The sequence below is a fragment of the Aspergillus aculeatus genome (assembly GCF_001890905.1).
Source record: "Aspergillus aculeatus ATCC 16872 unplaced genomic scaffold ASPACscaffold_20, whole genome shotgun sequence".
In the NCBI taxonomy this organism is placed as follows: Eukaryota; Fungi; Ascomycota; class Eurotiomycetes; order Eurotiales; family Aspergillaceae; genus Aspergillus; species Aspergillus aculeatus.
The window spans coordinates 524420-550773 of NW_017962995.1; the positions used below are offsets into that span (position 1 = coordinate 524420).

At 52.4% G+C, this 26354-nt stretch overlaps 7 protein-coding genes and 1 non-coding gene across 8 annotated transcripts; 5 read left to right on the forward strand and 3 right to left on the reverse strand.

Annotated features, from left to right (window-relative positions):
* Window positions 1-203: 203 nt before the first annotated feature.
* ASPACDRAFT_81994 (putative class III chitinase) lies at window positions 204-1369 on the reverse strand. Its single transcript, XM_020206000.1, has one exon. It carries the CDS (start codon window positions 1277-1279, stop codon window positions 323-325), a length of 957 nt encoding a protein of 318 aa, XP_020051862.1. The 5' UTR covers window positions 1280-1369; the 3' UTR covers window positions 204-322.
* Window positions 1370-2179: 810 nt separating this feature from the next.
* ASPACDRAFT_36459 (putative spindle pole body associated protein SnaD) lies at window positions 2180-5038 on the forward strand (the record flags this gene model as incomplete). The annotated part of the gene is made up of 4 exons (XM_020200207.1): window positions 2180-3968; window positions 4011-4420; window positions 4508-4859; window positions 4893-5038. 4 exons carry the CDS (start codon window positions 2180-2182, stop codon window positions 5036-5038), a joined length of 2697 nt encoding a protein of 898 aa, XP_020051863.1.
* Window positions 5039-5580: 542 nt separating this feature from the next.
* ASPACDRAFT_1883518 (uncharacterized protein) lies at window positions 5581-7532 on the reverse strand. Its single transcript, XM_020198335.1, has 3 exons — window positions 7434-7532; window positions 7105-7382; window positions 5581-7051 (listed from the first exon to the last, which is right to left on the reverse strand). Exons 1-3 carry the CDS (start codon window positions 7464-7466, stop codon window positions 5674-5676), a joined length of 1689 nt encoding a protein of 562 aa, XP_020051864.1. The 5' UTR covers window positions 7467-7532; the 3' UTR covers window positions 5581-5673.
* Window positions 7533-9406: 1874 nt separating this feature from the next.
* Window positions 9407-10924, forward strand: ASPACDRAFT_126992 (uncharacterized protein). The gene is made up of 2 exons (XM_020196991.1): window positions 9407-10142; window positions 10201-10924. Exons 1-2 carry the CDS (start codon window positions 9727-9729, stop codon window positions 10814-10816), a joined length of 1032 nt encoding a protein of 343 aa, XP_020051865.1. The 5' UTR covers window positions 9407-9726; the 3' UTR covers window positions 10817-10924.
* A 3638-nt stretch (window positions 10925-14562) lies between these two features.
* On the forward strand, window positions 14563-18437 carry chiA1 (class III chitinase ChiA1; the record flags this gene model as incomplete). The annotated part of the gene is made up of 6 exons (XM_020200176.1): window positions 14563-14664; window positions 14720-15158; window positions 15211-15716; window positions 16098-16621; window positions 17369-17759; window positions 17829-18437. The coding sequence occupies 6 exons, from the start codon at window positions 14563-14565 to the stop codon at window positions 18435-18437; spliced, it is 2571 nt and encodes an 856-aa protein (XP_020051866.1).
* A 1040-nt stretch (window positions 18438-19477) lies between these two features.
* Window positions 19478-19549, reverse strand: ASPACDRAFT_t297. Its single transcript has one exon. It is a non-coding gene; the product is annotated as a tRNA-Met (tRNA).
* A 250-nt stretch (window positions 19550-19799) lies between these two features.
* Window positions 19800-21172, forward strand: ASPACDRAFT_81998 (CaiB/BaiF CoA transferase family protein). The gene is made up of 2 exons (XM_020206001.1): window positions 19800-19928; window positions 19994-21172. Exons 1-2 carry the CDS (start codon window positions 19862-19864, stop codon window positions 21076-21078), a joined length of 1152 nt encoding a protein of 383 aa, XP_020051867.1. The 5' UTR covers window positions 19800-19861; the 3' UTR covers window positions 21079-21172.
* A 3303-nt stretch (window positions 21173-24475) lies between these two features.
* On the forward strand, window positions 24476-25786 carry ASPACDRAFT_81999 (uncharacterized protein; the record flags this gene model as incomplete). The annotated part of the gene is made up of 1 exon (XM_020206002.1): window positions 24476-25786. A coding segment is annotated over one exon (842 nt), but the record flags the coding sequence as incomplete, so codon positions are not given.
* Between the last annotated feature and the right edge of the window lie 568 nt (window positions 25787-26354).

Here is a 26354-nt window from a genome sequence, read left to right on the forward strand (position 1 = left end):
CAGGCCAGTAAGCTTTCCCAGAAGGCGAAGCTTGCTGCTGTCCAATTCACAGCTCGAAGAATAATGAATAATGAAAGGGCGTTGAGTGGTAGTTAGTAAGTTTATCGGTAAGGAGGAGGAGGAGAAGCCGGCGGCGGCGAAGTCGATGATGACGACATGCCGAAACACCTCTTTTCTCTGAGCTGACGCTCGGACACGGAGACACCGCGCATCCTTCTTTATTCCAACAGCTAGCAAAACATTTTACGTGCAGCTATAGACTTCCAGCGGAGCGATGGATACACATCCTTATAGTTATACTTTACTCTACATTTCTCCCCGTCTATCGCCGCTGCATCATGTCGCGAAGCACGTTCATCAAGCTGCTGGTCATCGGCCCTGAAGTGAGCTGGCGCGTTGCATCCACGAGATCTTTCATGTGCATGCTCAGGGACATCTCCGCTGCCCAGTACCATGGATGCTCCTGTTCCCCGGGTTCCGAGTTGAAATACTCCCAGCCCATGACGCCCCCAAAATCAGGATATTGTTCAATCAGCATGGCCAGGATAGGTCCGATTTTCTCGGGGGGCACATAGCCCTGCGACCCATTGCCTGGATTGGTCAACATCCCAAGCACCACCCGGTTTGGGGACCAGCCCTGTGCGACGATGGCAGCATACATCCGGGGATCATCCGCGGGTCCCCAACCGTTGTAGAACTGCGTGTTGTACCAACTGATCTTTGCGGCTCTCTGTTGTTCCAGCTCCCGGTAGTCGAACCCCGACAGGTTTCCCAGGCCCAGCATGGCCGCCGCAACTGGAGCTAGCGTCACAATAAACTCGTCTCCCAGATCCAGCTTGAGTCTGTCAATAAGTCGGATGATGCCTGCCAACGACATTTCCTCTTCCACATCGAGATCTAGCCCGTCCAATCCATGGCGCCGGATCATGGCCAGCAGGGGTCGGTAGTACAGTTCGAATTTCTCTGCATCTCCATCCAGGGAGCGGAACGAGCCCTGCGCAGCGCCCCCGAGCATTCCCATGATGCGTACCCCCTGTTGTTTCACGCGGGGTACCTCGGCCCATAGGGCGTCGTACATGCTGTGTTGTGGTGGATCATTGTTCAGTGTAATGTGTTCCGGGTCTGCGTTCAGGTGAAAGGCTGCGAGGATGATGTGCGTAACGCCTGTATTGTTCTGGACTAGTGGCATCATAGAGACATACTGGCCTCCATTGGGACAGAGAGTCTGATGGTACAAGATTACCCGACACCGGTCGGACGACGAAGGTACGGGAGGCATTGTCAGAGATATGGTAGAGGGAACGATGCGCAGAGTGGTATTACACAATAAAACCCAGATCTCGAGCCTGGGGATAGCAGAAGAGGAGGAGGGAGAGGGGACAAAAGGTGGAGAAGAGAGATTGCGACACAGCGAAGGTCGCCGCGATCGGTCGGGTGAGGGGGAAATGGGGGGAAGCGAGCAGTGCTGGATTCGGCCGGCGACGGTCTGGAAGAAGAATAGCCCACCTTAACAGCCCCGCCGCCGGTGTAGGTAGGCATAGCACTTCATATACAGTACTGACCTTCGTAGACCATGATTGCTGAGCAGATCGCACATTCGAACCTCGGGGTCAGAAGCTAGGGACAGGGACGAAGAGCATTACGTCGAAGAGGCTCATAAGACACCCCCAGGTTGCGCAAAAGAGCTGACACGTGACGCATTGCTCCCCATATCACTCGTAAGTTATAGTACCGTACAATACAACACTTGAGCAGATGGTTGGAGGACAATTCCATCTACGTTGATAGTTATCTGTCATGAGAGCACGATCTTTGCAGGTGTGACCCGGAGGATTCATTGTGACTCGTATAGAATCATCTGTAATTGAGGTGCAATGCGGTCAGCAGGCTCCCTGAGTGAAACTGCTGACAATGATGATGATATGCGGCCTGGATTTACAGGCAGCAAGGCCCCTGGTGCCTGACGATCGGTGTTTACCCGGCCAGTTGGTGTTTGTTATCGCATCTTCCCCGGCGATAACTCATTCATTCCTTCAACGACTCTGGCTTAAATTCTGCATTATTTGTCTATGTAGTAATTCCATCAAGCCATGATACCTCGATTACCTTGAGGCCTATTTTAGTATCTTGTCCTATATTTGGATACCTCGATATCCTTGAGGACAATCCACCCCCCAGCATGGCCGATACGACCACCCATGACACTGTGGGCGCGTCAACTCTCGCGACGCCTCTCTTCATGCCCTCGTCACCCCCCTCTCGTCGTCAAAACGCACAGAGCTACTCTCCCCTGAGCGCGAAGAGTCCTCGTACTATCGATCGCGCTGCGACCACAACCCACGCCGATGATGCCCGCTCTCCGCTAAAACAGAGCTACTCGCTGCGGTCCTCCCGAGCGTCGTCGCTCGAGCGCGCCGCGAACGACATCGACGCCCGTCTGGCGCAATACACCGTTGACTTCAGTCAGTACCCGAGTACTCAAGCGCTGGACGACCATGTGGATCCTCTTGCGGAATTCAAGTTTCCGCATGAAGACGACCTGTCGGATGTCGGAGGTCCAGCAGATTTCACTGCGAATCTGGAGAAATACCTGATGGGCGACGGAGATACTATGGAGGATAAGCACTTTATGGACTTCCGGGATGATGGACACGACTTGTCGGAGCTTGAGCCCCTATTTGATGATTTGGAGGAGCAGGAACACGATCTGCGCCACCAGGAAGACGAAAACCCCCTGCCTCCGCTACCCGAATCCCCTGCCCAGCCGCGAGGCCACAGCAGGCAAAACAGCCAACGGATGCAGCAGCGGGAGGATATGCGACCGCCACAGCGCGAGCAGAGTTCTCAGTTGCATCAGCCGGCTATCGAGGATGAGCCCGAACCTGAACCAGAGCTTGGCGAATACAGTGAATTCGGCCCACCGATCGACATGTCTACACCATCGCAATTTCTGCGCCGCGCCAGTGGCTTTAACAGGGATACCACGCATCTAGAAAATATTGAAGAGGACCCGGACGATGAGATGGAGGCAAGCACGACTACCCCGTCAGTACGGAGACACAAGACCCCTTCCCCTCACAAACAAGAACCAAGTACAGCTGGAGATCTACGGAAACAAATACTGGAACTCGAAAATAAGCTGCAAGACCGTAATGAGCAGCTGGAGAAGGGTCGTAGGCGCGTGCTAGAGGCAGCATCCGCTGGCGAGCAAATCAAACACCTTCAGGGCGAGCTGCAGAGGAAGTCGGCTTTGTTAGATGAATTCTACGCCAATCGTACTGACGAGACTATTCTGCGAGAGCAAGTCCACATGCTCCAGAAACAGAACGAAGAAAGAGAGACTTTCTTGCACAAGTCCACCATTAATGCCTCCGAGCTAAGTGCTCTTCAGAAGCAGATTAGCGATATGCAGAAGGAGCTGCAGAATCGTGGATCATCACACCCAGACCTTGATGCAGAGCGGCTCGACACCATTGCATACTTGCGACAGCAATTAGATCTGGCCCAGGAACAGCTGCGTAAGCGCGACGCAACCCTGGACGAGACGATCGCGAAGCTCAAGGAAGTCACCGATGCCAAAGAGCAGCAGCTCCGAGAGAAGAACACTGAAGTGGATGAATTAAAGGCCCAGATCAGCAGTCACCTGCTCGAAATAGAGAAGTTAGACACGGAGCTCGAGAGCGTCAATCAAGCCTACGAGACTCTGGAAGAACGAATCGTCACTCTCGAGACGAAGAATCGCCCCTTGGAGGAAAAGAACAGCACGCTCGAAGCCGACCTCACCCGCGCGCAGACGCAAGTTACTGCGCAGGAAAACGCCCTCAAGGCCATGGCCGCTGACCTTCCCCTCGAAACCGGCGGCAACACCTATACAGAAATTCTCGAACTGATCAAGGATCTGGGCCAACCCAGCCAGGGATCTCGGATTCTGAATCCAGGCTCATCAAGAAAGGACCCAGAAGAACAACGTCAAGACCAGAGCCAAGACTATGACCAGGCCCCGCACGAAGAGCTGAAACGCCTCCGAGACGAACTCTCCAAACTTCAGTCCGAACTGACCGAGGCCAACTCGGCTAAGAAAACCCTCGAACTGCAGCTCTCGCGCTCGGAGGACCAGGCCGTCGAAGCGCAAACCCTCATCCACTCCATCGAGACCGAAAGCACCCGCCTCAGCAAGCGCGCCGACGACCTTCGCTCGAACCTCACCAAGACCCAGCAGGAACTGACCCAAATGAAAGAGGAGCGCACCAAAGCCCTAGAAACCATCGACCGCCTGCAAAAGGAGCAACAACAGCAACAACAACAACAACAACAACAACAACAACAACAACAACAACAACAACAAGAGGATGAGAAGAAGAAACAAACCCGACAGCAACAGCTGCAAAACCAACAACTCAGCCCCCCTCCTTCCCCCCCCGTTTCACAACCACAACAGCAACAGCAATTACTCCAACTTCAACGTCAAAAGGAGCAAGAACTCCTCGAACAAACTCACTCTCTCCAGTCCGAACTCCGCACTCTGAAAGCGACCCATGCCGCAGAGCTCGCGAAACTCCGCGAGCTGCTGGCGGCGACGGAACACCGGGAATCCCGGTACAAGGCGCAGGCGGGCTCGCTGCGCGAGCAGCGCGAGCGGCACCAGAGTGAGAGCCGCGCCCTCCGCCTCCAGGTCGAGCATCTCGAGTCCGTGCTCGCGACGAAGGAGGAGACCGCCACCGCCGTGGACGAGCGGATTGCGCGCTCTGTGGAAAAGCGCGAGAAGGAGTGGCAGCGGCGCGTCGAGCTCCTGCTCAAGGAGCGGGAACGCATGGGTCGCGCGCTGATGTGGTCGTGGGGAGAAAAGGAAGTCGGTGGTGGTGCTAGTGGTGGCAACAGTGGCAGTGGAACAGGGAAGGGAAACCTTGCGGTGGGAGCGGACGAGAAGGGTAGGCGGAAGCAGGGGTATCGGTACAAGTATGCCGTGTCGAGTCCAGGGCAGGGGTCGGCTTCGGTCTCGTCGATGTCAAGGAGTGGTGAATCTGGGAAGAGAGCCTGAACGAATGGGACGGTACGGATTTGGGTTGGATAGGGCTGGGTTGGGTTGGGGTCCGGTTATAATGGCACTATGGGAATGGAATGCCTTTTCATCACAGGTCTGATTGACTTGAATGTTTCGGGCTGGGCGGAGCCTGTTGCTTTCTTCACGGGGTGCTTCATGGCTTGTGTTTACGGTGCTGGTTTTCTTTTCGATTTTCTTTTTTGCTTCCTGTTTCTCCTTTCCTTATGATTCCCTGCTTTCATTGTGCTCAGGATGGTTTTTACGGTGTCATGAAAAGGCAACTTACGGTCAGAAACTAAGGAAGGGAGTGGATCTCGCGTGTACAGACAAGGAGTCGCCATGTTCTCGGCTCCTGTTATCAGAGCTTGAATGCGCGCTCAGCTAAAGCAGATTACTCCGTTAATGTATTTGTTGCCATTCGTGCAAATCAAAGAATTAGGTATGGGATTTCAAAATGTCTCAGATCGTGGTACAACAAATCAGCGGCAAATACAATTGAGGGTCGTGAGCTTCAGAAGTACGAAGACGAGAAAAGGTTTGGAAAGACCGGTTGATACAAAATGTATATTGAGAATCGAAGATTAGGGAGACGGTAGCTCTTTGATGAGAATGAACAGCCTGACCCGCAGGCTCTAGTGTCCACTGACACTGTTCGTTCGAGTTGTATCGCGATACGCATTCGCCTCAGACAGGTAGCTCTCCGGGGCTTCGTCAACAGATGTGCCCGTTTCGCGGATACTGTCTAGTCTGCTAGGCGCGGAGGCGAGACCGCCATATGTGTTGCTGCGGGGACGACGCAGGTTTGAGTATGTCAGTTCAGCGTCGTTTCCACGGGTTGATGAAGACATGCGGCGGTTGTGCTCCTGATACCATCGACGACCGTAGTGATTGTGATGAGGCTGGTGCTGGCTTTGAGTATGCCGCGGAATTTGGGAGGATTCAAACTGATACACCTGACTCTGTCGTCGGTTGCTGCGCCTGGAATTCTGCCGGCTGGCCACCTCACGATCAATCGGTACACCTCTGTAGCTAGAGGCCTGGGCAAGGCTCGGGCGCGCTGCCGGGAGCGGAGGGGTTGCGGTGAAAGCTCCCTGGTACGGTATATATGCGCTCCTGGGAACAGGAGCCGTATGCGCAGTGTTGGACCGGCGTACATTCAAGGGTTCCGGCACGAGGACTTCGGGTGCATCGGCTGAATTCATGGTCACAGATCGTGTGAGGGCTCTTGCTCGCAGCTGATTTGCTTCGAATGTGAGAGCTTCGGCTGTAATGGCTGGCAAAGGTTTTTCCACAGGAGCTGAAGCCAGTGGATGCCCAGGAGCATACTCTTTCTTCGGGGTTGGTGGGCGTTCAGCCACTAAGGCTCCTTTTTCGACATCTGCTTCAGTCGTCGAGTCGGCAAGGGCACGTATTTGAGGGTCTGCTGACAATGGTTGTAAAAATAACTTGGGCAGCAGCCGTCGCAAAGACGACGCGGAGGATTTTTGTCGTTTGTGTCCGGAAGTGAAAGGCGATGCCCCTGGTAACTCTATCGGAGCCATTTGCTTAGAATGGTCACCATAAGAGCTAAATGTCGCCGCGGTGGGCGTGCGCGAAACGCACGAAAGAAGATCCGAGCTAGTCATCACGACCGGCAACTTCCTTGTAGAAGTTTCCTGCGGTGAAAGGGTGGTACCCGATAGCATATCCGTTGTGTCCGAGTCATATTCAGCCTCGAACCCTCGGTGGGATTTGTGGTGGACAATGTTCGGGTATTCAATGCTTGTGGACATTGGGATGGTGTTATCACTTGATGACATATAGAGCCCTCGGCCATATGTGATGTCGGGACGCCGACACACATAGTAGATGTCATTCTTTAGGCTGTTGTCACTTTCCGTGCTCCAGCTGCTGAGAATGCTGTCATCGCAGATTGAAAATGAAGGCTGGCGTGTATACATGCCCATTAATGAGACATCATAAGGGCGTCCGCAGAGTTGTCTGAAGCCAAAGAAGAGAAACAACGTTATGCTGCATCTTAATCAGTAAACGTAACCACGCAGCGAAGTCGGAGCATAGCATACACTGAAACAATCGAATCTATGATGGATGCACGATAAAGTGTACAGCTGACGCCCGTCTTCCAGAAGCTGTCGTTGCCTTCCTCGGCAAGACACAGTAGATGTTGCGAAATAACCACCAGGCCTGTAGCACCGGCGGCTATCGAGATGACAATTGCAACCCCTAACACACAGCTACAAACAATCCGCAGCATGGCCTTTTGGCTTGTAAACCGTGCTACTTTGTTGTACTGCCAGGCAAGAAAACTGTGTAGGACGACAAGCGGCACAATGAAGAAGGACTAATTCCCAATTTTAGCGTTTGATATTGAGGAGAGTGCTTCACGACTTACTGCTGCTAGAGCGAGAATCAGACTAGGGGTCATTTTCGCATCCACGTGTCGTTCAACATAAAGGCAGATCACAATCCCCCATTCGATGAGAGACTCGAGCAGTAAGGCGTACAGAGAGACGAAGATCGCGCGTTTCACCCACGCGCCTTCTGCGCTGGCAGACACATAGTGGCTAGACATGGCTGGGTTCGTGGTTAGAGCAGCAGCAGGCTGCAATGCACAGCTTCAACACGTCGAGGCAATCAAGCTTGGACATCCACGCGTTGATAGGCACCCACGAGGCAATGCGATCAGATCAACTCTAGCAGCACATCAGGCGACTGGTGCCGAAAGGTGTAAAAGAAAATCGACCACCAAACGAAGGTCCACTTAAGATATTAAGATAGGGCTACGGCGAACTAAATGGGGAGAAGATGGTAAACATCTGGCGCGTCGACGCGCGAAGAGGGGTCGGAATGGATGGGCAGCGGTATGCCCATCTCCGATCAGATGGAGGGGAGCAGCTAGATTGCAAGAAGGCTGTCTCTAGCTTCTCTTTGGGTAGAAGAGACAATAGTCTCATCGTGTGGAATGTAGACTAAGAAGAGTCCGGCCGAGAAGGGAGGGCGACTTCCTGGACTGTACTGCAGTAGAAGCTGACCATGATTAGTCATTCCATTTTTCAGGGGCTTCAGAGTCTATCGTGAGTTAGTTCAATGAAGGTTACAAGTCATCAAGATTCAGGATCGAGCGTAGACATCGGCAGCCCTTCGTATGCGCAGAATTGCATCACCTGGCTCTACTCAGACACCCCTGCGAGGGATACGCCGTCATCGTGTGCAAGCTAAGTGATTGTTTGGTGAAAATTGATACACATTGAGACAGGAGCAGTGAGACAACTTCAGTTCTTTGAATGAAGGATGAGAAGTAGAATCTAGGGCTATTTACCGGGGATGTTCTAGGGATGAGGGGATGAGAAAAAGAGGGAGAGGCAGAGGCAGCGGAGGAAAGAAAGGGCTCGGGACGTGATGGGTAAGAAAGGGGAGGGCAAGGGCTTGCTTGTGCTGCTGCTCAGGCACTCAGGCCATCCATTCATCTGTTTCTTTTTCTTTACATTGATTTGCCATCCATGCAATTTATCAAAAAATTGAGAAAGGGGTTGGGAGGATGGATGGCTGCAAGGGCAATCGGAATTCCATGCCACCACCAGCTTGCTGAAGAACTATGGATGTTTTCTCGCGTAGAATGAGGTCCCTTGAGTTGTCGCATTGGTGTTAAATCATCACTATCATCGATTAAGCGATTCGTCTATGAATCTCGAATAACAAGCGAGCTGGATAGATACTTTCTATTGTGAATGTATGACTCGAGAGTAGCAGGGAACTACTCCGTTTGTCTCTTCCATTCTCCGGATTCTTTATCTTATCGCATCGGACAACAGCAGTAAACCAGCCAGACCATTCATTTATGTACACCTTCTTGCAACAGGTACCCGAATTTCAAAGCTGAATTAACCACCGTCGGGACGCGGTCAATTCCTGCGGGGCTCAAGACAATTTGCAAGGTGGAGCTCAGAATGAGGGGTAATTTACTCCAAGCTCCAAGGTTACAACTGTACACTACGGACCAGGCTCAGGTTGCTCCCGATAAGATCTAAGATAATGAGGTTCGAGGCCGATAACAACGACAGATAATCCAGCCATCATCCGCAATCATTACGAAAGAGGCTCGACAATTCAAATAGCTCCACAAACTCTTCAGAAAGCTTTGGGTGCGATTATCAATCTATCAGACACGGCAAGATAGTGGATTATTGATCACATCCCGCTACAAGTGTGCCATGCATTCGATCTCCACGTCTGCTTTCAAAAGCTCGGCCTTAAAGAGCCACGCAGCTGTGTTGTTGAGTTGTCTCTATTAGCCACCAGCTCGCAGCTCAAGGGAGTAGTTGAAGCGATAAGGCACATTCGACAAGGCTTCACGTCGCTGTATGGTTTTTTTTTTTTGGCAAAATCGACCATGCTGGAGAGGAAGACGGTTGGGTTGGCCTTGAGCACCTTGGGGTGAACAGCTGGCTCGTATCAGCGAGGAGAGAAACCCTGATAAACCGGCTTGTGTTCTCACCCCCGCTCTGCTCTACTCCTCTCTTGCTCCCTTGCGTTTGAAAATGCAACCTTCATGCAACCACGGGCTTGCTGCCCATCAAGATAAACGGAAGCATTGAGTATTTATAAACTTCGTCTTGTTCCCCGCCAACTTCCACGCGTCTAGTGCACGTACCCTTTTCCCAAGCATTCATCATAACGTATTCACAATGTCCATCAGTCATAGCCCGGCCGACCAACCACCCTACCCTCTTCACCCCTCCGTGGTCAACAAGCTCGACCCAGAATATGTGGATTTCTATAATACGCATGTAATCGACAAACAACAAGTTCATCTCCAGCCGGTGGAGGCTTCCCGTACAAGCGGGGTCCTGATCCCCGGCGGAGGTCCTCTGCTCCCCGTTGGGAGAACAGTCGACCTGCGCATTGGTCGCCGTGTCACAGGGGGACCTGAGATTCCTTTGCGCGCTTTTATCCCGGAAGGCACAGCACCAGCGAGCGGATGGCCACTGATGTTGTATTTCCACGGAGGCGGATGGGTGTTGGGCAACATCGATACGGAGAATCCGGTGTGCACAAATCTCTGTAACCGAGGTCGCTGCGTAGTAGTGACTGTCGACTATCGGTATGCATCAATCCAGCTCACCGATGCGAAGAGAGTCGCACCCTGATTGACCCTCTAGTCTCGCTCCCGAGCATCGCTGGCCCGCCGCCGTCCATGATTGCTGGGAAGCCCTTCTCTGGCTGCTGGCCGACGGTCCGACACAGCTCCCCATTGACACGAAGATTCTCGCAACAGGGGGCTCCTCCGCAGGCGGAAACCTAGCCTGCATCATTACCCAAAAGGCCCTCACTCTCTCGCCGCCCGTTCATTTCAAGGCCCAGTTACTGTCCGTGCCGGTGACCGACAACACCGCCTCGGTATCTACCAACGACGCCTACCGCGAGTACGAACACACCCCAGCTCTACCAGCGAGCAAGATGCTCTGGTACCGCGAGCATTACCTGCCTGACCAGAAGGATTGGGCGAACCCGGAGGCCAGTCCTCTGTTCTACACTGGAGATTGGTCTGCTCTGCCGAGAGCCTTGGTCATGGTGGGGGAATTGGATGTGCTAAGGACGGAGGGAGAGCAGTATGCGCAGAAGCTACAGAAGGCAGGCGTACCAGTGGATTTGCAAATAATGAGGGGCATGCCCCATCCGTTTTTGGCAATGGACGCTGTTCTGAAAGAAGGGAAAAGGTCCATTACATTGATGTGCGACCTGTTGAAGGAGGTTTTCTGGAATGAGCACAAGTAAGCATTGGCTGGTCTTGCTGTAGCCCCGTCTCAGTATCAAATAGACTGTTCAAATTAGAGATTTCCGTCAAGATCCAGCATTAATAAATGGAGATGTTCACGCCGCGAGTCTTCTGCATCACACAGGGTGGTAACCACATGAGACAATATGAGATATATTGGGCACACTTACATGTTTTTGCGTGTAGGTTACTAAGATCACCAGAGACTAGATATCCGTCAGAACATAAGTACCACACTTACCTTTGAGAATTCGTGTCGCCTGTCCCAGGCCCGATCAGTCACCCAAATAGCATTCGTGTCCCACACAATCTTATTTCGCAGTCTAAAGCTCTTTCCAAGCGGCGCGATAGGGATTACTCCAAGCCCTTTTGCGCGTATCATCAGCATCGCTTGTGCTAACGTGGGAACAGGGGGGACTTCCCGATTTTCAGCTACATTTGATATCCTTGAATGCAGGTTCTGTCCCACCCACGAAATGCGTGGACCAGGCCAATCTCGGGACCAGGGTCCTTGATTTCTCGGACATTTGGGATCATCAAACCTGAGGTTACATCTGGAAGGTATGGGTGGTGTTTGTTATATGGTGTGACCGGTATGTCTGAACAAAGAATGCTGGGAATACCCGCTAGATGCTTCAAGTACGGACATGTAAGAACAACCTCTGGGATCGACATGAACATCGATCAGCAGAAGTCGTGTTTATTCCTCAGGATCAGCTACACGTAATGAGAAATTGGGGAGACCTTGGAGCACAATTGGATCCCACTGTTTCCGAAGTTGAAGACAGTTCAAATTCCAAAGTCATATCTGTACCTTCTCATTGACGACAAGGCACACAAGCACGAGTATCCCTCGAATACTGGTGCGAACATCTGCGGGCTTGGCTATGGCACATCAGAACGCTGACATACCGTGCCTCTATAACTACTCAAGCACCCGTCGGATCTTTCAGTGCTTGTTCGATCTCATTTCAGTCTCCAGTCCCCTTGTTCTGCACCGCAACCCCCCGTGAGCGGGCGCTTCTTCGCTTCCATTAATGATGCCGACCCCGGCATACCGGCAAGTGGAAGTGCTGCGGCCAGTGAAGCAACCTAGTACTCACCCTTTTACTCTTTTCGTATGGTGCTAGAGAGCACAATTGGGCTCAAATTTTAGTATCCCCACTCAGTAAATATGATGTAGGAAATGGCAGCGGAAACTGCTCCCCGGCAGCCACAGTGGCTTCGGTTGTTGCACCCGAATCCAGTTCTGTCCAACGTAGACTAGTACACTTCCAGTCCGGCGTCTAATTTCCGGTCCCTTTTGCTATTGTGCTAGAGCAAATAGTATGACGCTGCGACTCCTGGGGTGAATGAGAGGCTTCGGCTGTGGAGCCTCAGCGTTTGTGTAAGGGGAATGAGGGTCTCCTGGATCACAAAGAAGCAAAAGCCCCCTCCAAACCGGTGAATATGATTACAAGCGCATCGAAGGGGGCAAATGTACATGCTCCAGGCTTGGTGGCACAACTTCACGGACGAAGGTGCTCAGCATACAGAGTCGGCGGGAGTAGCGGTCATATCGGCCGTGTCAGTCCATCGCTGCTGGGAGTGACACTGCAGGCTATGGTGAAAGCTTCTTTAGGGGCACTGGTCAACTGATTCTTCGGCATGGTGCCAGGCAATAATATATTTTGGATGTGTGTCTGTGCAGGCGTAATTTCCTCATCGATGCAGCCACCACAACAAGTGAGTGCGACTGGATATCACGGCGCGAGGTCGGGTATTTCGCAGGAATCAGTCGAGGTTAGCGCTGGGTCTTGATTGCACTAGTTTCTTGCACTATCCGCCGCACGCTCCAGTAGGGCTGGGCGAGGAGGACCCTCTCTAATTAATCTGGAATGAGGGTCTGTGTGAAAGCCTGAAAGTGAAAGGCGATTGATTGTTAGTGACTTAGTGTAGGTCCGTGAGCGGTGTTCGTTCGGTGCCCTCTCTGGATCAGGGACTAGCGCCGCTGGTTCTGGTTAAGCTAACATAGCCGAAGTATGACTAGTAAAGTTAGACAGAAGGAGGCGAGGAGGGGCCAAGTCACTTCCTGCTCATGTCTCCGGTTCGGGATACGCGCATGTTGAATCACCTTGATCGTTTCAACTCGAGTGCTTGTCAAGATGAGAACTTTCTAGTCTCTTTCTGCATGTTGTTGATCGAAGTTTGTCTTTCTCTGACAGCGAAAATCAACGGCCTCAAAAGGTGGTGTCGATCGGATGATCCGGTGATCTCCGGACAGTGTCCGGCTCAGGGGCAGATCGTTTCCACGGATCACGTTAGGACCGAGCTTTTAGGCAAAAGTCAACAATATGTTACCTAGGTCGTTACTGCTTACAGTATCTGGTATGGGGTCTTCGTATAAATCGCTCTTCTAACTAAATCTCTAAGCCTCTCAGAGACGGTGGACATGACGGTGGACACCAAACCGGATGCGGCGGAGGGTCCGCGAAATTTTGCACGGATGGAGGCTGACTACTAGACTACTAGTAGCTTAGCATTCTGGTATCTATTATCGAACCGCTGTCATTGGTGTGCCTGAGTCAGAAATGGCCGACCTCCCTTCCCTCACTAGTCCTATTCCAGTAACTGCCACATGGACCCGTGACCCCGGCTAGTCCTGTTTTGAAAGTACTCTCACCAGGCTAGTATTCATCTGGACTCCTGGAGACTTGAGATCAAGACTTCTTTCCAACCTCCATCCATCCTATACGCTAAGACTGCCACTACCCAAAGGGTCCATACCCCACCTACCCTCGTTTGCTCTCGCCTTCCAAAAACCGATTTCCCTTGTCATCCCAGGTCATTTTTAGCCGGCAATACAACTATCCGCCGCTCGCAAGAGCCACTCCTTTTCTCATACGTACAGTTGACTACGAGCTATGACTGAACCCATCACGGGCTACTCCAACTACAACTGGATCTCAGCGACACTATGGTGGCGCTAGATACAGTGGAACACTGGAAACCCTCGGCTCTTACCCATCTGCCCCTCCTTGGGCTCTTACAAAGAGATTGAGATGATGGAAACTCTCCGCTTGAGGCTTGCAAAAATGGTAAGACGGCATTGCTTGGCTCTCCTCGCCCACTTTTTCAGAGGCTAATATGGCCAAAAAAGTTAGCCACCTATGCGGCTCTACAGGCAGGTACTGCGGAAGAGCAGTCTGCTGCCTGCTGCTGCCTTGAGGCTACACCACGGCATCCATCCGTTTTCCCCGATGGAGTATGCCTGGGTCAAGATTTATTTGATTTGATTTATTTTATTCTCCTACAAAAGGACCTAGGGGTCAAGCGTCACCGTTAGTCTCCCAAAGAAGGTGCTAAATAGCATAGCCCACAAGCACTGAAGACCGAACTAGGAACTTTCAAGCTGGCGGTCCAGGCATGTGGTTGCACCCGCCAAGGCGTTGACTCCGCATGCTAATTTCGGCTGTATTCGTGCGATGAACGGTTTACCAGCATCGTGGCCAATGGTGAGCCAGACATGGCATGGAAAGCTATCCCAGGAGGCTAAGGTCCAGAGCAAGCTCGCGCTTATAACTCTACTTCGTCTTGCCCTTTCCCCCTTCTCGAGATGTTCTTCGTGTCATCCCTCTCTATCTGCTTTGCGGGGACCATCCAAGCAAGCGGACTTGTGTCTGCGTCCTTTCTTTGAACCAATCCGACCTTCGTTTTCACTGGTTTGAGCGGCTCTCTTGTCTCCACCAGTCGACATTCTTTTACCATGGTGTTCCAACTTGTCACCGTCCTCGCTGCTCTATCAGCTGTCACTCCTTTGGTCTCTGCTTTCGATCCTCAATCGAAGTCGAATGTTGCTGTCTACTATGTATGTGCTTCTTCGTGATTGGAAATGGTACATCTTCCTTACCGCTTGAAAATAGGGCCAAGGAACCGATCAGCAACGTCTGAGCCATTTCTGCGAAGATACCTCCTTGGATATCATCAACCTTGGTTTCGTCAATATCTTTCCTGACCAAGGCGTTGCCGGTTGGCCAGGAAGCAATTTCGGCAATCAGTGCGATGGTACCTACTACACGGTTGGCAACCTAACAACGGAGCTGCTCAAAGGTTGCCACCAGCTAGTGGAAGACATTCCTATCTGCCAGGCTGCGGGCAAGAAAGTGTTCCTGTCTCTGGGTGGTGCTTATCCCGCCACTCAGCAAATCTTATCGGAGGACTCTGCCAATAATTTTGCCGACTTCCTATGGGGTGCCTTTGGTCCCAAGACCGACGATTGGGTGTCCAACAATGGTCCTCGCCCTTTTGGTGATGTTGTCGTGGATGGTTTCGACTTTGACATTGAGCATAATGGCAATTACGGTAGGTTTCTTAAGGCTCCGCAATCTTCAAAGCTCACTTCTAATGTTTCAAGGTTACGCAACAATGGTCAACCGACTGAGATATCACTACTCCTTACAGCAAGGTCGTACCTTCTACATTTCGGGTGCGCCTCAATGCTCGATACCTGACCTGCAACTTGACAACGCGATTGCCAACTCCCACTTCGACTTCATTTGGGTGCAGTTCTATAACACTCAAGGCTGCTCCGCCCGTGACTATGTCGAAGGCACGGTAGATGGTTTCAACTTTGACAAATGGGTGGATGTCATCAAAGCAGGAGGTAACCCGGACGCTAAGCTCTATGTCGGATTGCCTGCCAGCTCGAGTGCCGCCGCCAGCCCTGATTATTACATCACCCCCGTGGAGGCCTATTTGCTGGTTGCCGAGTATATGGCGCGCTTTCCCGATACGTTTGGTGGAATCATGGTTTGGGAAGCGACGTATTCGGACGAGAATAAATTCGGCGACGAATCTTTCGCCGACGTGATGAAGCAAATTCTCGTGGCTCTCGACCCTGCTCCTCCTCAGACAAGCACTGTTCTGCCCTCTAGCAGTGCGCCTACGCCATCACCCTCCTATACTGCCACAAGTACGCCCGCGGTGCCCACTCTTTCTGTCTCGTCTACTGCTTCCACGGTGCCTACTTTGTCGGCTGTGTCGACTCCTTCGGCTGTGTCGACTCCTTCGGCTGTGTCGACTCCTTCGGCTGTGTCGACTCCTTCGGCTGTGTCGACTCCTTCGGCTGTGTCGACTCCTTCGGCTGTGTCGACTCCTTCGGCTGTGTCGACTCCTTCGGCTGTGTCGACTCCTTCGGCTGTGTCGACTCCTTCGGCTGTGTCGACTCCTTCGGCTGTGTCGACTCCTTCGGCTGTGCCTACTTCCACCGTGGTCTCTAGCCCGTCTACGATTTCTAGCCAGTCTGCGATCTCAAGCCCTCCTGCGGTGTCTACTCCTTCTGTGGTGTCTAGTGCCCCCGTGGTTTCTAACTCTGTTGGCTCGGGATCTTCTGCCCCGTCGAGCATTACTTCCGTTGTTTCGAGCTCATCTGCCGTGTCCAGCAGCCATGTGGTGTCCAGTGCTTCTGTGATAACAAGCAGCTCTGTTGTTGCTAGCATAGGCGTGAGCACTCCTGTGGTGTCGGTCAGTTCTGTGGTGCCTAGCTCTTCCGTGGTCTCTGCTCCACCTACAGTATCAGGTTCTTCCGGTTCAGCCAGCTCCCCTGTGGTGCCCAACACTCCCTTGGCACCTAGCTCTTCTGTGGCTACCAGCTTCCCTGTGGTCTCCAGCTCCCCGATCACCTCTATGACACCCGTTATTACCACCAAGTCTGTGCTCTCTAGCTCGCCCGTGATTCTTAGCTCCTCTGTTGTTCTAAGCTCGTCTCCGGCTTCTAGCCCTCTTATTGTGACAGGCCGTCCTGTCATTTCCACCCTGCCTGACGCGTCCAGCGCGCCCGCCAGCTCGACTTTGGTCTCTGGTCCCGTTGTCGCCACATCGTCTTTGGCTACCAGCTCTCATGAGGCTCATAGTTCCTCTGTGCTGAGTCCTCCTGCGGTGTCTAGTTTCTCTGTGGTCACGAGCAGACCTGTCATTCCAGGGCCATCCACTTCAACCGTTGCTACTCCAGGAATCTCCGAGACATTGGGCTCTTCCATCATTCCTGGTGCATCCAGCCAGGTGTCCCCCAGTGCGTCACAGCTGTCTACTACTTCGCTCATCTCGAGCTCCGTGGTTTCTTCGGCAGGCTCACCTGTCACCTCGGGGGTGTCTGTGCCTTCGAGCTTGGTTATTGGAGCTTCCAGCATTGTGGCTTCGGCTTCCTCTAGTGTGGAGACTTCTAATTTCAATAGTCAATCTCACTTTTCGGGCTCCGCTAAAGGTTCCGCCACGTCGGCTATTTCAGTCGTCGCTTCTGAAACCGGCACCTTCACAGGCCCGTCCATTGAATCTAGCACAACTGCTTCGACAGTTGCAACAGTGCAGCCCGGTGGCTCTGTTCTGTCGGTCTCAGGAACGATCCCAAGCTCCGCTCTCTCTAACACTCAATCGGTGTCGACCGCTACGCACGCCGGCACTACGTCGGGCACGGAGTCTTCCTCGAGCGCAGGTGCAACCACTGTTCCTATTTCCGGTAGCGATGCGTCCTCTTCCGCAAACTCAGGAAACCCTCATGGGTCTGGTGTTAAGAGTTCCACGGCGAGCTCAAGCACTTTGACGGTTTCAAGTCAGCCTGACCATGGAAGCACGGCTTCTTTGTCGAGCACAACTCACGCTGTCAGTAGTTTGTCAGACCAGGCAGGCAAGCCAACAACAGTGCCTATTAGTGCTACATCCACCGATAGTGCTGCTTTTACTGTCATTACCCCGGGTATCACATCTGGCCCTGTGGCCACTTCTGTATCGCCCGCCGGATCTGCGCTGGAACCAGCAACCACGACCACAATCATTGTGACCTCGTACATTGATATCTGTCCCGAGGGTTTCACGACCATCACTACAACTTACACGACCACCTACTGTCCTGTCACGGCTGCTGCCGCTGCAGCTGCCACTGCTACTGCCCCCGCCACAATCCCTGGCGTCGCAGGTTCCCCAGGTGTTGACACAGCCATTTTCCCCGCCAGGGTGACGGGCGCTTCAGCCTCCCAGGCTTCTACCACGACTGCTGAAATTCCCGAGGGATGGACTACGACGGTCACGGTCTGCACACACTGTGCTGCAACACCGACTACAGTTACTCTGACTCGGCCAGCTATCACCTCTTCATCGGAGCCGACATCACCGACTGCGGTCTCAGGCCCCCTGTCTGGCTGGACAACCACGGTTTCTGTCTGTACCGAGTGTGGGCCGACGCCGACTACGGTGACCGTCACGGTGCCTGTAAGCACTGTGGCAGCGGCGACAGGCATTCACCCTGGCAATCCTGCAGGTGTCGATGCTGTCCATGGAGGGTCAACAGGGCTCGGTACATCTTCGACCTCGGTGAATGTAATCCCTCACTTCACATCCACTGCTCTTGTATCCCCGAGTCAGGCACCTCTCAGCCAACCTGGAACCGCGGGAGCCGGAGATGTTCGCCCTTCGTCGACACTTCTCATTCAGCCCTCTACGAGTGGCCTCCCAGGATCGGTGGTACCTAGCAGTACACAAGGAAGTGTGTCGCCAGTATTCACTGGTGCAGCTCCTCGACTGGCTGCCTTCAAGCATGGGGCTGGGGCTCTCGGCACCATTGCCTTCCTTCTGCTGACTACCTTGTAAAGAACTCTTTCCTCTGACTCTCTACTTCTTTCTCTTCTCATGTCCTGTATAACCTCCCACCTCATGGTGAGGTATACAGCTTCACTTTACCCATTATCGGTTTGAAATGAATGACCAATGATGTCCGATGGACCAACGTTTAATATTGTCGCATCAGCGCAAATATCTCTTGGGCGCGTCTTCTGCTCTTTCTTGTTCCATACGCAATTGACCTAGTCAAAATATATTATGAACCTGCAACCAACATAACCAAATCCGTCCCCTACCACCTATAGAAGAGGCGCCAAGCAGTGAGCCAAGACGGATCAACCCGGACATGCGGGCCTGATTTCATTGGCCTGGGAGCCTACGGTCGACTGATACGTAGTCAACAGGGCGATTGTAGCATGATTTCCATGTTGGTCTCACTCTCGCGTGGTCTGACCGTGGGGGAGGTGGAGGGGTTGGATTGGAAAATGAACGGAGATGGTTCCAAAGTTTGCCAGACTAGCTTGAAGAAACACCCAGCACGGTTCTCCACGGTTAGCGGTAGTGGGCCGCTTACTTGCATTAACGTGCTGCCGAGGTACTTTTGGCCCCTCGAGGCATGCTCAAATGATAGGCGACGGAAGGCTGGCCCGAGTTGGTCGGTGCTAGTGAGTGGGTGGCTGCTTACTGGATATGGTTCGATCTGCCTGGTAATACGGGAAACTATGATCGAACTGTGTCGCGTACTGTCAATACGTATGAGAGTTTGTTTGTTTTTTAGGGTAATGGATTGACTGGAGATGGTGTGGCTTCTTGATCGCGGTGGGATAGTATCCTAGTATGAAGTCTACACCGTAGAGTACGGGATATATAGCCATGAGCGGGTAGTTGGCCATGACCCCCATCCACTGCAAGGGCTTGAATAAATTATGTAGCAGTATGCAAGAAAGCGAGAGCGATAAAAGCCATATCGAAACACGCCTGTCTGATTTGAAGATGATGATCAAATAGTTGAAAGCAGACAAGTTGAGGGATACAAAGAGGGTAGGCAAAAATAAACAAAAAAGAAATTCTAGCATGTCCTGGTTTCGATCCAGGGTCCTCCGGGTTATGAGCCCGGCGCTCTTCCCCTGAGCTAACATGCTTAGTGGATGACATCAGATTTTTTAATAAAAATCATCAGGCATCCAAAACAAACAGCCATCTATAGGTTACGCATACTCGCCTCCTCTTTAACTACTCCCTTCTCTGTTCTCTCCTCTTCCCCACCTCCCGGACCTCGGCCTCGGCTGTGGAGACGATGTAATGAATGGCTCTCCATCAGTGCTTGCTAGCTACATCTTACATTCCATATCTGGCCGAAATCACTAGGTGTATATCTCGCCTGAGTCCTCTCGAATTCGAAGTCCAACGCGATCAAATAGAAGAATAACTCCAAGAGTTGCTGCTGTCTTACCATGTCCGCATCCTCATCTGCGCCGCTGGCGGGAATCCGGGTGGTCGAGCTTGCGGGCCTAGCTCCTGGTTCGTCCTCATACCATATCTCTATCTCGGTCCCTCCCTTCTGCCCACTGACCCTCAAACATCAGGTCCATTCGCCGGTCTACTCCTCGCCGACTACGGCGCATCTGTCTTGCGGATTGACCGACCCCAGGCTCCGAGCCCGGATCAATTGACCCGCCACAAGACGTCCATACCCTTGGACCTCCGCGATGCTGCCTCCCATAGAGTTCTCCTCTCCATTCTGACCACGGCGGACGTTCTAATCGACCCTTTCCGCCCGGGAGTTTTGGAGCGCCTTGGCCTTGACCCCTCGGGCGTCCTGCTGAAACACAACCCGCGTTTGATCGTAGCACGGTTGACGGGGTTCCGGCGCGATGGGAAATATAAGGACATGGCTGGACATGACATTAATTACATTGCCGTTTCCGGGGTGTTGTCCATGCTTGGCCGGTCCAATGAGCGACCCCATGCCCCCGGTAACCTTGTAGGTGACTTTGCGGGCGGCGGGGCTACCTGTTTCCAGGGTATACTTCTGGCGCTGTTGTCGCGGGAGCGGACCGGCCGCGGTCAAATCGTCGAGGCTAACATGGTCGATGGCTCCGCGTATCTGGCCTCGTTCCCTCGACTGGGTCGCCAAACGCCCATCTGGAATGCCCCGCGCGGCCAGAATATACTGGATGGGGGGAGTCCATTCTACGACACCTACGAAACCAAGGACGCGGGCCAGTTTTTCGCGGTGGGGGCTCTCGAGCCACAATTCTATGAGGCGCTCCTGAAAGGGCTCGGGTTCAATCCCAAGGAGCTGCCATCGCGAGAAAACAAGGACAATTGGCCGGCACTGCGTGCTGCGTTTGCCAAGCGTTTCCAGGAAAAGACGCGCGCTGAGTGGGAGACCGTATTCGATGGGACTGATGCCTGCGCCACGCCCGTGTTGGACCCGGATGAGCTGCAGGCGGGTGGCTACGAGCTACGCCCCGTGGTGCATCTCGCTGATACCCCGGGACTACCCATCCCGACCGACGACGGAGGGTGGACAGGTGGTGGTCTGATACCCGGGACCGGAGGACAAGAGACCTTGAAGACATGGTTGGGTTGGGAACAAGGCCGGGATTATGATGTCAGGCCCGATGGGGCTTTTGTGCGGCTTGAAGATGGAGAATCGAAGCTGTGAGTGTGGAATGAGGTATTTTAGGATGTCCTATCAATTGTTACTCAGGAGGGATGTGGTATTGATAATCGATGATGCGTTGATCTATTGTAAGGATCAGATTGTGTTTTGTTTTTGTTTTGTGTGTTTTTTTTTCCCTCTCCAAAGGTGGGGTTGTACGCCAGATAAAATTGAGTGAGCGTAGGGCTGACCATCGGCTTCCCCGGCGATAATCGCATTGTTGGCTGTCGCAGCAGCTTCGTTCCGTTGTACTCGGTAGTAAGGTAACCATGGGGCGTGGAAAAAGTCTCTCCCTCGTTCGATATGCGATTTGAGTCAGTCAAATCATCAGTCCCGTAGCGGGTATGTCCGATCGAGAAGGCCGCATCATAGAATTCGTTGTGATGAATTTCTACTTCGTCTTGAATCAACAAATCGATGACTGCTGCCGGGCTGTTGTCGCGTGGCTCCATTGCCGGATGCGATTGAGAGCAATGTAGCAAAGATACGGTTCACTGGTTTAGTGGCTAGCTGAATGTGACCCTCCGTACGGAGTAGATAGACCGAGAGACTGACTTATGTAACTAATTAGGCTACTAACTCACCGGGATGTAACGCCGGTGGGGTCAACACACTCAAGAGAAGAAGGACACTTTCTGTTTCCATCGACTTGACCTCTGACTTTACCTCTGGACAGAGTCCGGAGCAACTAGTGGTCACTATCCCGGGGTTTCTTTTGGCCTCTCCTGTTGACAAACAATTAGACAATCAATGATTCCACCCATTGGAAAGAATGATCCAGTAATTGCAGGCTATATGAAAAGAGTATGCCTTCCGGATGATTGTTCGAGTTGCCAAAGAATGACGGCATATCACGACTTTGCTCCTCATGGTCTGTTAGTAGTTAAGAGAGGTAGTAAAGAAAAAGTCAACTACTGGTGGTCATGAATGAGGCTACACAAGTCAATCAGATTAACATGGTTGACAAGTGTTGATCAGGGCGATCCGAATAATCCCATCGTAGATTTCCCCGCCTGGTGCAACCTTACTCGCAGTACCCAACTAAATAACTACGGTGAATGAGTACTGTACAAAGTAGCTGATTAGTTATAGTCATAGTCACGTCACCATTTTAATACACAATTACACTGCGGAACTCGTCTCCGACCCAAATCCTAGCAGCCTTGTGTACGGTACCTTTCTTTACCGGTATTCTGGATGAAACAGGTTGAGAGTTAAGGTCACAACGGTGAGTGGGAATGGGAATGAATGAATGAATTGATGGATGGATGGATTAAAAAAGTGGGCACCTGAAAAACTGGAGAGAAAAGAGAACAAACATGGACCATTTGTAGCATTATTAGTCAATTGATTATGACTTCTAGTTTCCTACTCTAGTTACAGTAAGCAAGTAAGTATTCATAAGTGCTCCCAGCCTACTTCTGGATGTCCATGCGAGAGCGCCTACATGGATGTAACCATAAGTGTTGTCTATCTGTCTGTCTGACATACTGACGGTCTGTCGGTTATCCTGCAGCATTGATCCATGACTAACTGAGATGCAGAGAGTCTGAGTAGGACTGACTCTCTCCGTGAAACCCCTCTCTCCATATCCAGTCAACCATGGGGAAGAAATCTTCATTCCCGGCCTTCCGAGTGTTTCAGTAGTGGAGTCAGGGACGTCATTCATTTGCCTCGAATCTGGGTAGTTGTGCAACTGAAGCTTGGGTCGACCATCCGGTTCCTAGCATTGACTACTACCGTACATGTACTTTACGGGCAAAAGCGACGGTATCTTCCGTAGATTGCCAGGTCAGGTATCCTGCCCGGTATGTCTTGTACTGCGGATGTACCGTACGATAGTTGCATGGAGTACGAAGTACACAAAAGTCAAGATGGAATCCCGCTTGCGTCCCCACGTGCGGGTTGTGGCGCAGTCGAATTTTCTTTACACTCTCTTAGAACTCTTCAATCTCGTTTGTCGTCATCTGAAACAATATGGAGACAGGAAGAAAGAGGATCTATAACACGGCAAGGCGAATGAAAGAGATTCAGCCAAGGTCCCATCTCCGTAAAGAATGAAAGAAAGAGCAACTTGCCCAAAGACAGCCGTGGTTTGATCTGTGGCTGTGTGTCTAAAGCTGGTTGACTTTCGTCGGTACTTATCAGCAGAAACTAGGAAATTACGAGGTACGAAGATGCTCAGGTATCGAGTCGTATTCGGTACCGCCGTCACACCGGGGCTTTTCTCTCTTTTCCTCTGTTTCTCTCATCTTCCCGATCGATCATCGCCTCTTTCCCCCCCCCCTCTCTCACCATCGTCCTGTTATTATTCACTCGCTTTTACTCTACTCGTTTCCCATCCAATCTTTCGGGGCCTTTCTTTTTCCTCTGGCTTTTCATTTCTCGACTCTCACTCTCCCTCCCCGGTCTCTATATTTCATTTCGACTTCCATCTCTCCCCCTCCCGTGCTGCCCCTGGCTGATCCTCGCCTACTTCGGATCCATTGGACTTCCCCTCGCCCTTTCGTGTGTGTTGCAATTGTTGGCGTTCGTAAGGATTGACTTTCTTTGCTCTCACTATCATCAAAACATCAACTAGTGTTGTCGAAGTTCAATCGATGTCCCCTGCAGGTGTGACTTGGTGAAATTGGGTACCCGCCAGGCCTCGTGTGCACGAAGTGGCGGAAGGAAAGCCAGCTTGTCTGTCTGGCTTGTCTGTTTGGTTGCTTAAGCACCGCTCTTTTTGTCAAACCCATCTTCTTCATTCATCCTTCGCACACACACACTCTCACCACTTCTCCTCCCCAAGCGCCTCTCGAGTCTTGGTAGATTTACTCGAAGGCCTATCACCGATACCGCATCCTACTGTATCGGGTCAGCCGCTCTGCCTCCCTCCATCGCGTCCCCTCCCGGAATCCGTTGCCTGTCCGGTACAACGACGGAGCCGCCGGTCGCCGCACTTCGAATCTTCGCCGGCAGATCGAACTTTTCGGCTGTGTCACTCTTCGTCCTCACAAGACTGTTCTTCACTCCGACTCTGCCTTGTTTATCGGTGTGGTGGATCGTTTCTTTTCCACCACCCGCCTGGCTCGTGTCTTGAGTAACAATACCAACCCTTCGCTCCGATCGCGGATACCGTCCGACAGGAGTCGCCAGATGGCCGGTGTGCAGCTTCAACAACCCAGCATGACTGATTACCGTCTGCCGATCCATCAACCCCCCCCGGCTCGGAAGCCGGTCGCGGGGATGCAATCTGGATTTCCCTACCAGTCCTACGAAGGGGCCCACCACCACCAGCTTGCCCCTCACCCGTCTACCGCCGCCCTCGCGCACAACCGTCGACGAACATCCTCCTCTCACGTTATACCCTACATGGGCCAGCAACAGCAGCATTCTACCGGTCCCTCCCCACACCATTCCATGACGGCCGCGGCCCCCTATCCACCTTCGAGACGCCTATCCAGCGCAACCACCTCCACTAGCTCCACCGGCAATAATCCGAATATGTACTATAGTGGTAATGTTTCGGATATTCGTCGAAGCACATCGTCGCGCTCAGCCAACGCCCAGCTGGGATACGTCGCCTTGATGCGAAGGCAGAAGGCGACTGTTTGGTGTGACCGGGCCCAGCCAGAAGATCCGCGACTGCGGGCTCAGAAATTGGTGGATAAGAAGCGGGCATACCTGGAAGTCCATGGCGCAGGCGCCGGGCGTACGGGTACCCTGGGAAGCGGCAAAAACAAGCACGGCGCTAAAGGGGGTACTGACTTTTCACCCTCGGCGCTTGTCGGTGCAACGGTTCCAGTTCGCCTGAGTGCCAACGAAGTGGGCGATGCCGACGAGGATGCCCACAGCGATCGTGGATTCCCGTATCGCCGCACCGGCAGTGGCCGCAGTTCGCTCGGAAGCAACTCGCGCTATCCGAGTGGGTATCAGCGAAGCACTGTGGGTAGCAGTGGCTCTCCATCGAACGAGATGAGCGACTTGCCCGACGTTTCCGAGCACCCTCGAGCAGAAACCGCCGAAGCCGAGGCAGAACATGCTTCCATCAAGGATAACGCCTCTCTGAATAGCTTAGGCAGTGAACCGGAAGACAAATTCGGCACTCTGGCAGATATGGCTGCCCCCAGCGCTGCACAAGCCGCCATCGAGAAGGCCAAGAAGGCGGATGAGCTGAGGCGCCGGGGCAGCGTGGACGATAGGACCACATCAATGACCAATGTCCGACTCTTTGTTGCGAACCCGGATTTGAGTGATTAAGATGCATTTTAGCCGCGCGCTTGGCATATTCTTGGATTTACCATGCCACGTCTCCGCCTATCTTCGAACTCAACGTTTTTCCTTTTTGATATCTGTTGAACCTCTTTTCTTCCTGCAGTCCTGCCTCGCATTTCATGGCCGGTGTCTAGGCTTCATGCCAGAGCCTTGGGCCCAAATGTTATAATGGCTGGGTCACAATTCTGATTGTTCTGTTTCAAGTTGACTTTTGTATTGCACACTTGTTCTATTCCCCTGACAGCATGTTATTGGCGCTTTTGTCTCCCTCTCTCTCTCTTTTTGTGTCGTACGGATTGCGTACGGCAGATGAGTGTGATTGGTCCGCACCCATGTGGCTGATGGATTTATGAGTAATCATAGTAATAAATAATACTCATGTACATATGGCAGCCGTTGTTTGTAGTTAGAGTGGCATATACTTGGAACGGGTCTTCCTGCTACCCTACTATCGAGACACCGCAGTGACGATTTTCCCGTAAGGTAGTGTATAATCACAATGCCTAGACCGAGTGAGAGCCAACATACGGCATCAAGGTGATGAAAGTGAGGTTTCGATGACGGTTGATGATGTTGGTGATTAGGGGCTTACATAAGCACTTACACGTGCCGAACGCGAATATCCGTCGCGCAACATCAATTAACGCGTTTCAGGCAACCTGGTCAGGACGGGACACTCGCCAAGCTTCCCACTCCTCTGGCTCGATTTTTGCACAGGACAGAGACAGTCTGTGAGTGTAAGAGAGAGGGAGAGGTTCATCTTGCCTCGTTCTATTCGAGGCAAATCTCCCCCGTGTGTGTGTTACAACTCCCATCCCTTTCACCCCCCACCTTATACCAACCTCACACCGACTGCAACCCCATGAGCCCTGGCCCTGGCTCTGCTGGCATATTGCAGCTGTAATCTCCACCTTTAAACCGGTGAGTCAGGCCACAAATCCAATTGCAAAGGACCTATGAGAGGAAGGAAGGATATCAACTAACAACATCTGAGGATATGTCCTTTGGTCGCGTCGCCTAGT

What these genes read in the sequence shown, in the direction of transcription:
- ASPACDRAFT_1883518 (XM_020198335.1), bottom strand. Translation starts at nt 7,466, where the DNA reads ATGACCCCTAGTCTGATTCTCGCTCTAGCAGCA. An exon ending in TGATTCTCGCTCTAGCAGCA is followed by an intron (nt 7,383 to 7,433) that starts GTAAGTCGTGAA and finishes ATTGGGAATTAG; the next exon opens with TCCTTCTTCATTGTGCCGCT. An exon ending in ATAGATTCGATTGTTTCAGT is followed by an intron (nt 7,052 to 7,104) that starts GTATGCTATGCT and finishes ATTAAGATGCAG; the next exon opens with CATAACGTTGTTTCTCTTCT.
- ASPACDRAFT_81998 (XM_020206001.1), top strand. Translation starts at nt 19,862, where the DNA reads ATGTCCGCATCCTCATCTGCGCCGCTGGCGGGAATCCGGGTGGTCGAG. An exon ending in GCTTGCGGGCCTAGCTCCTG is followed by an intron (nt 19,929 to 19,993) that starts GTTCGTCCTCAT and finishes CTCAAACATCAG; the next exon opens with GTCCATTCGCCGGTCTACTC.
- ASPACDRAFT_81994 (XM_020206000.1), bottom strand. Translation starts at nt 1,279, where the DNA reads ATGCCTCCCGTACCTTCGTCGTCCGACCGGTGTCGGGTAATCTTGTAC.
- ASPACDRAFT_126992 (XM_020196991.1), top strand. Translation starts at nt 9,727, where the DNA reads ATGTCCATCAGTCATAGCCCGGCCGACCAACCACCCTACCCTCTTCAC. An exon ending in GTAGTGACTGTCGACTATCG is followed by an intron (nt 10,143 to 10,200) that starts GTATGCATCAAT and finishes TTGACCCTCTAG; the next exon opens with TCTCGCTCCCGAGCATCGCT.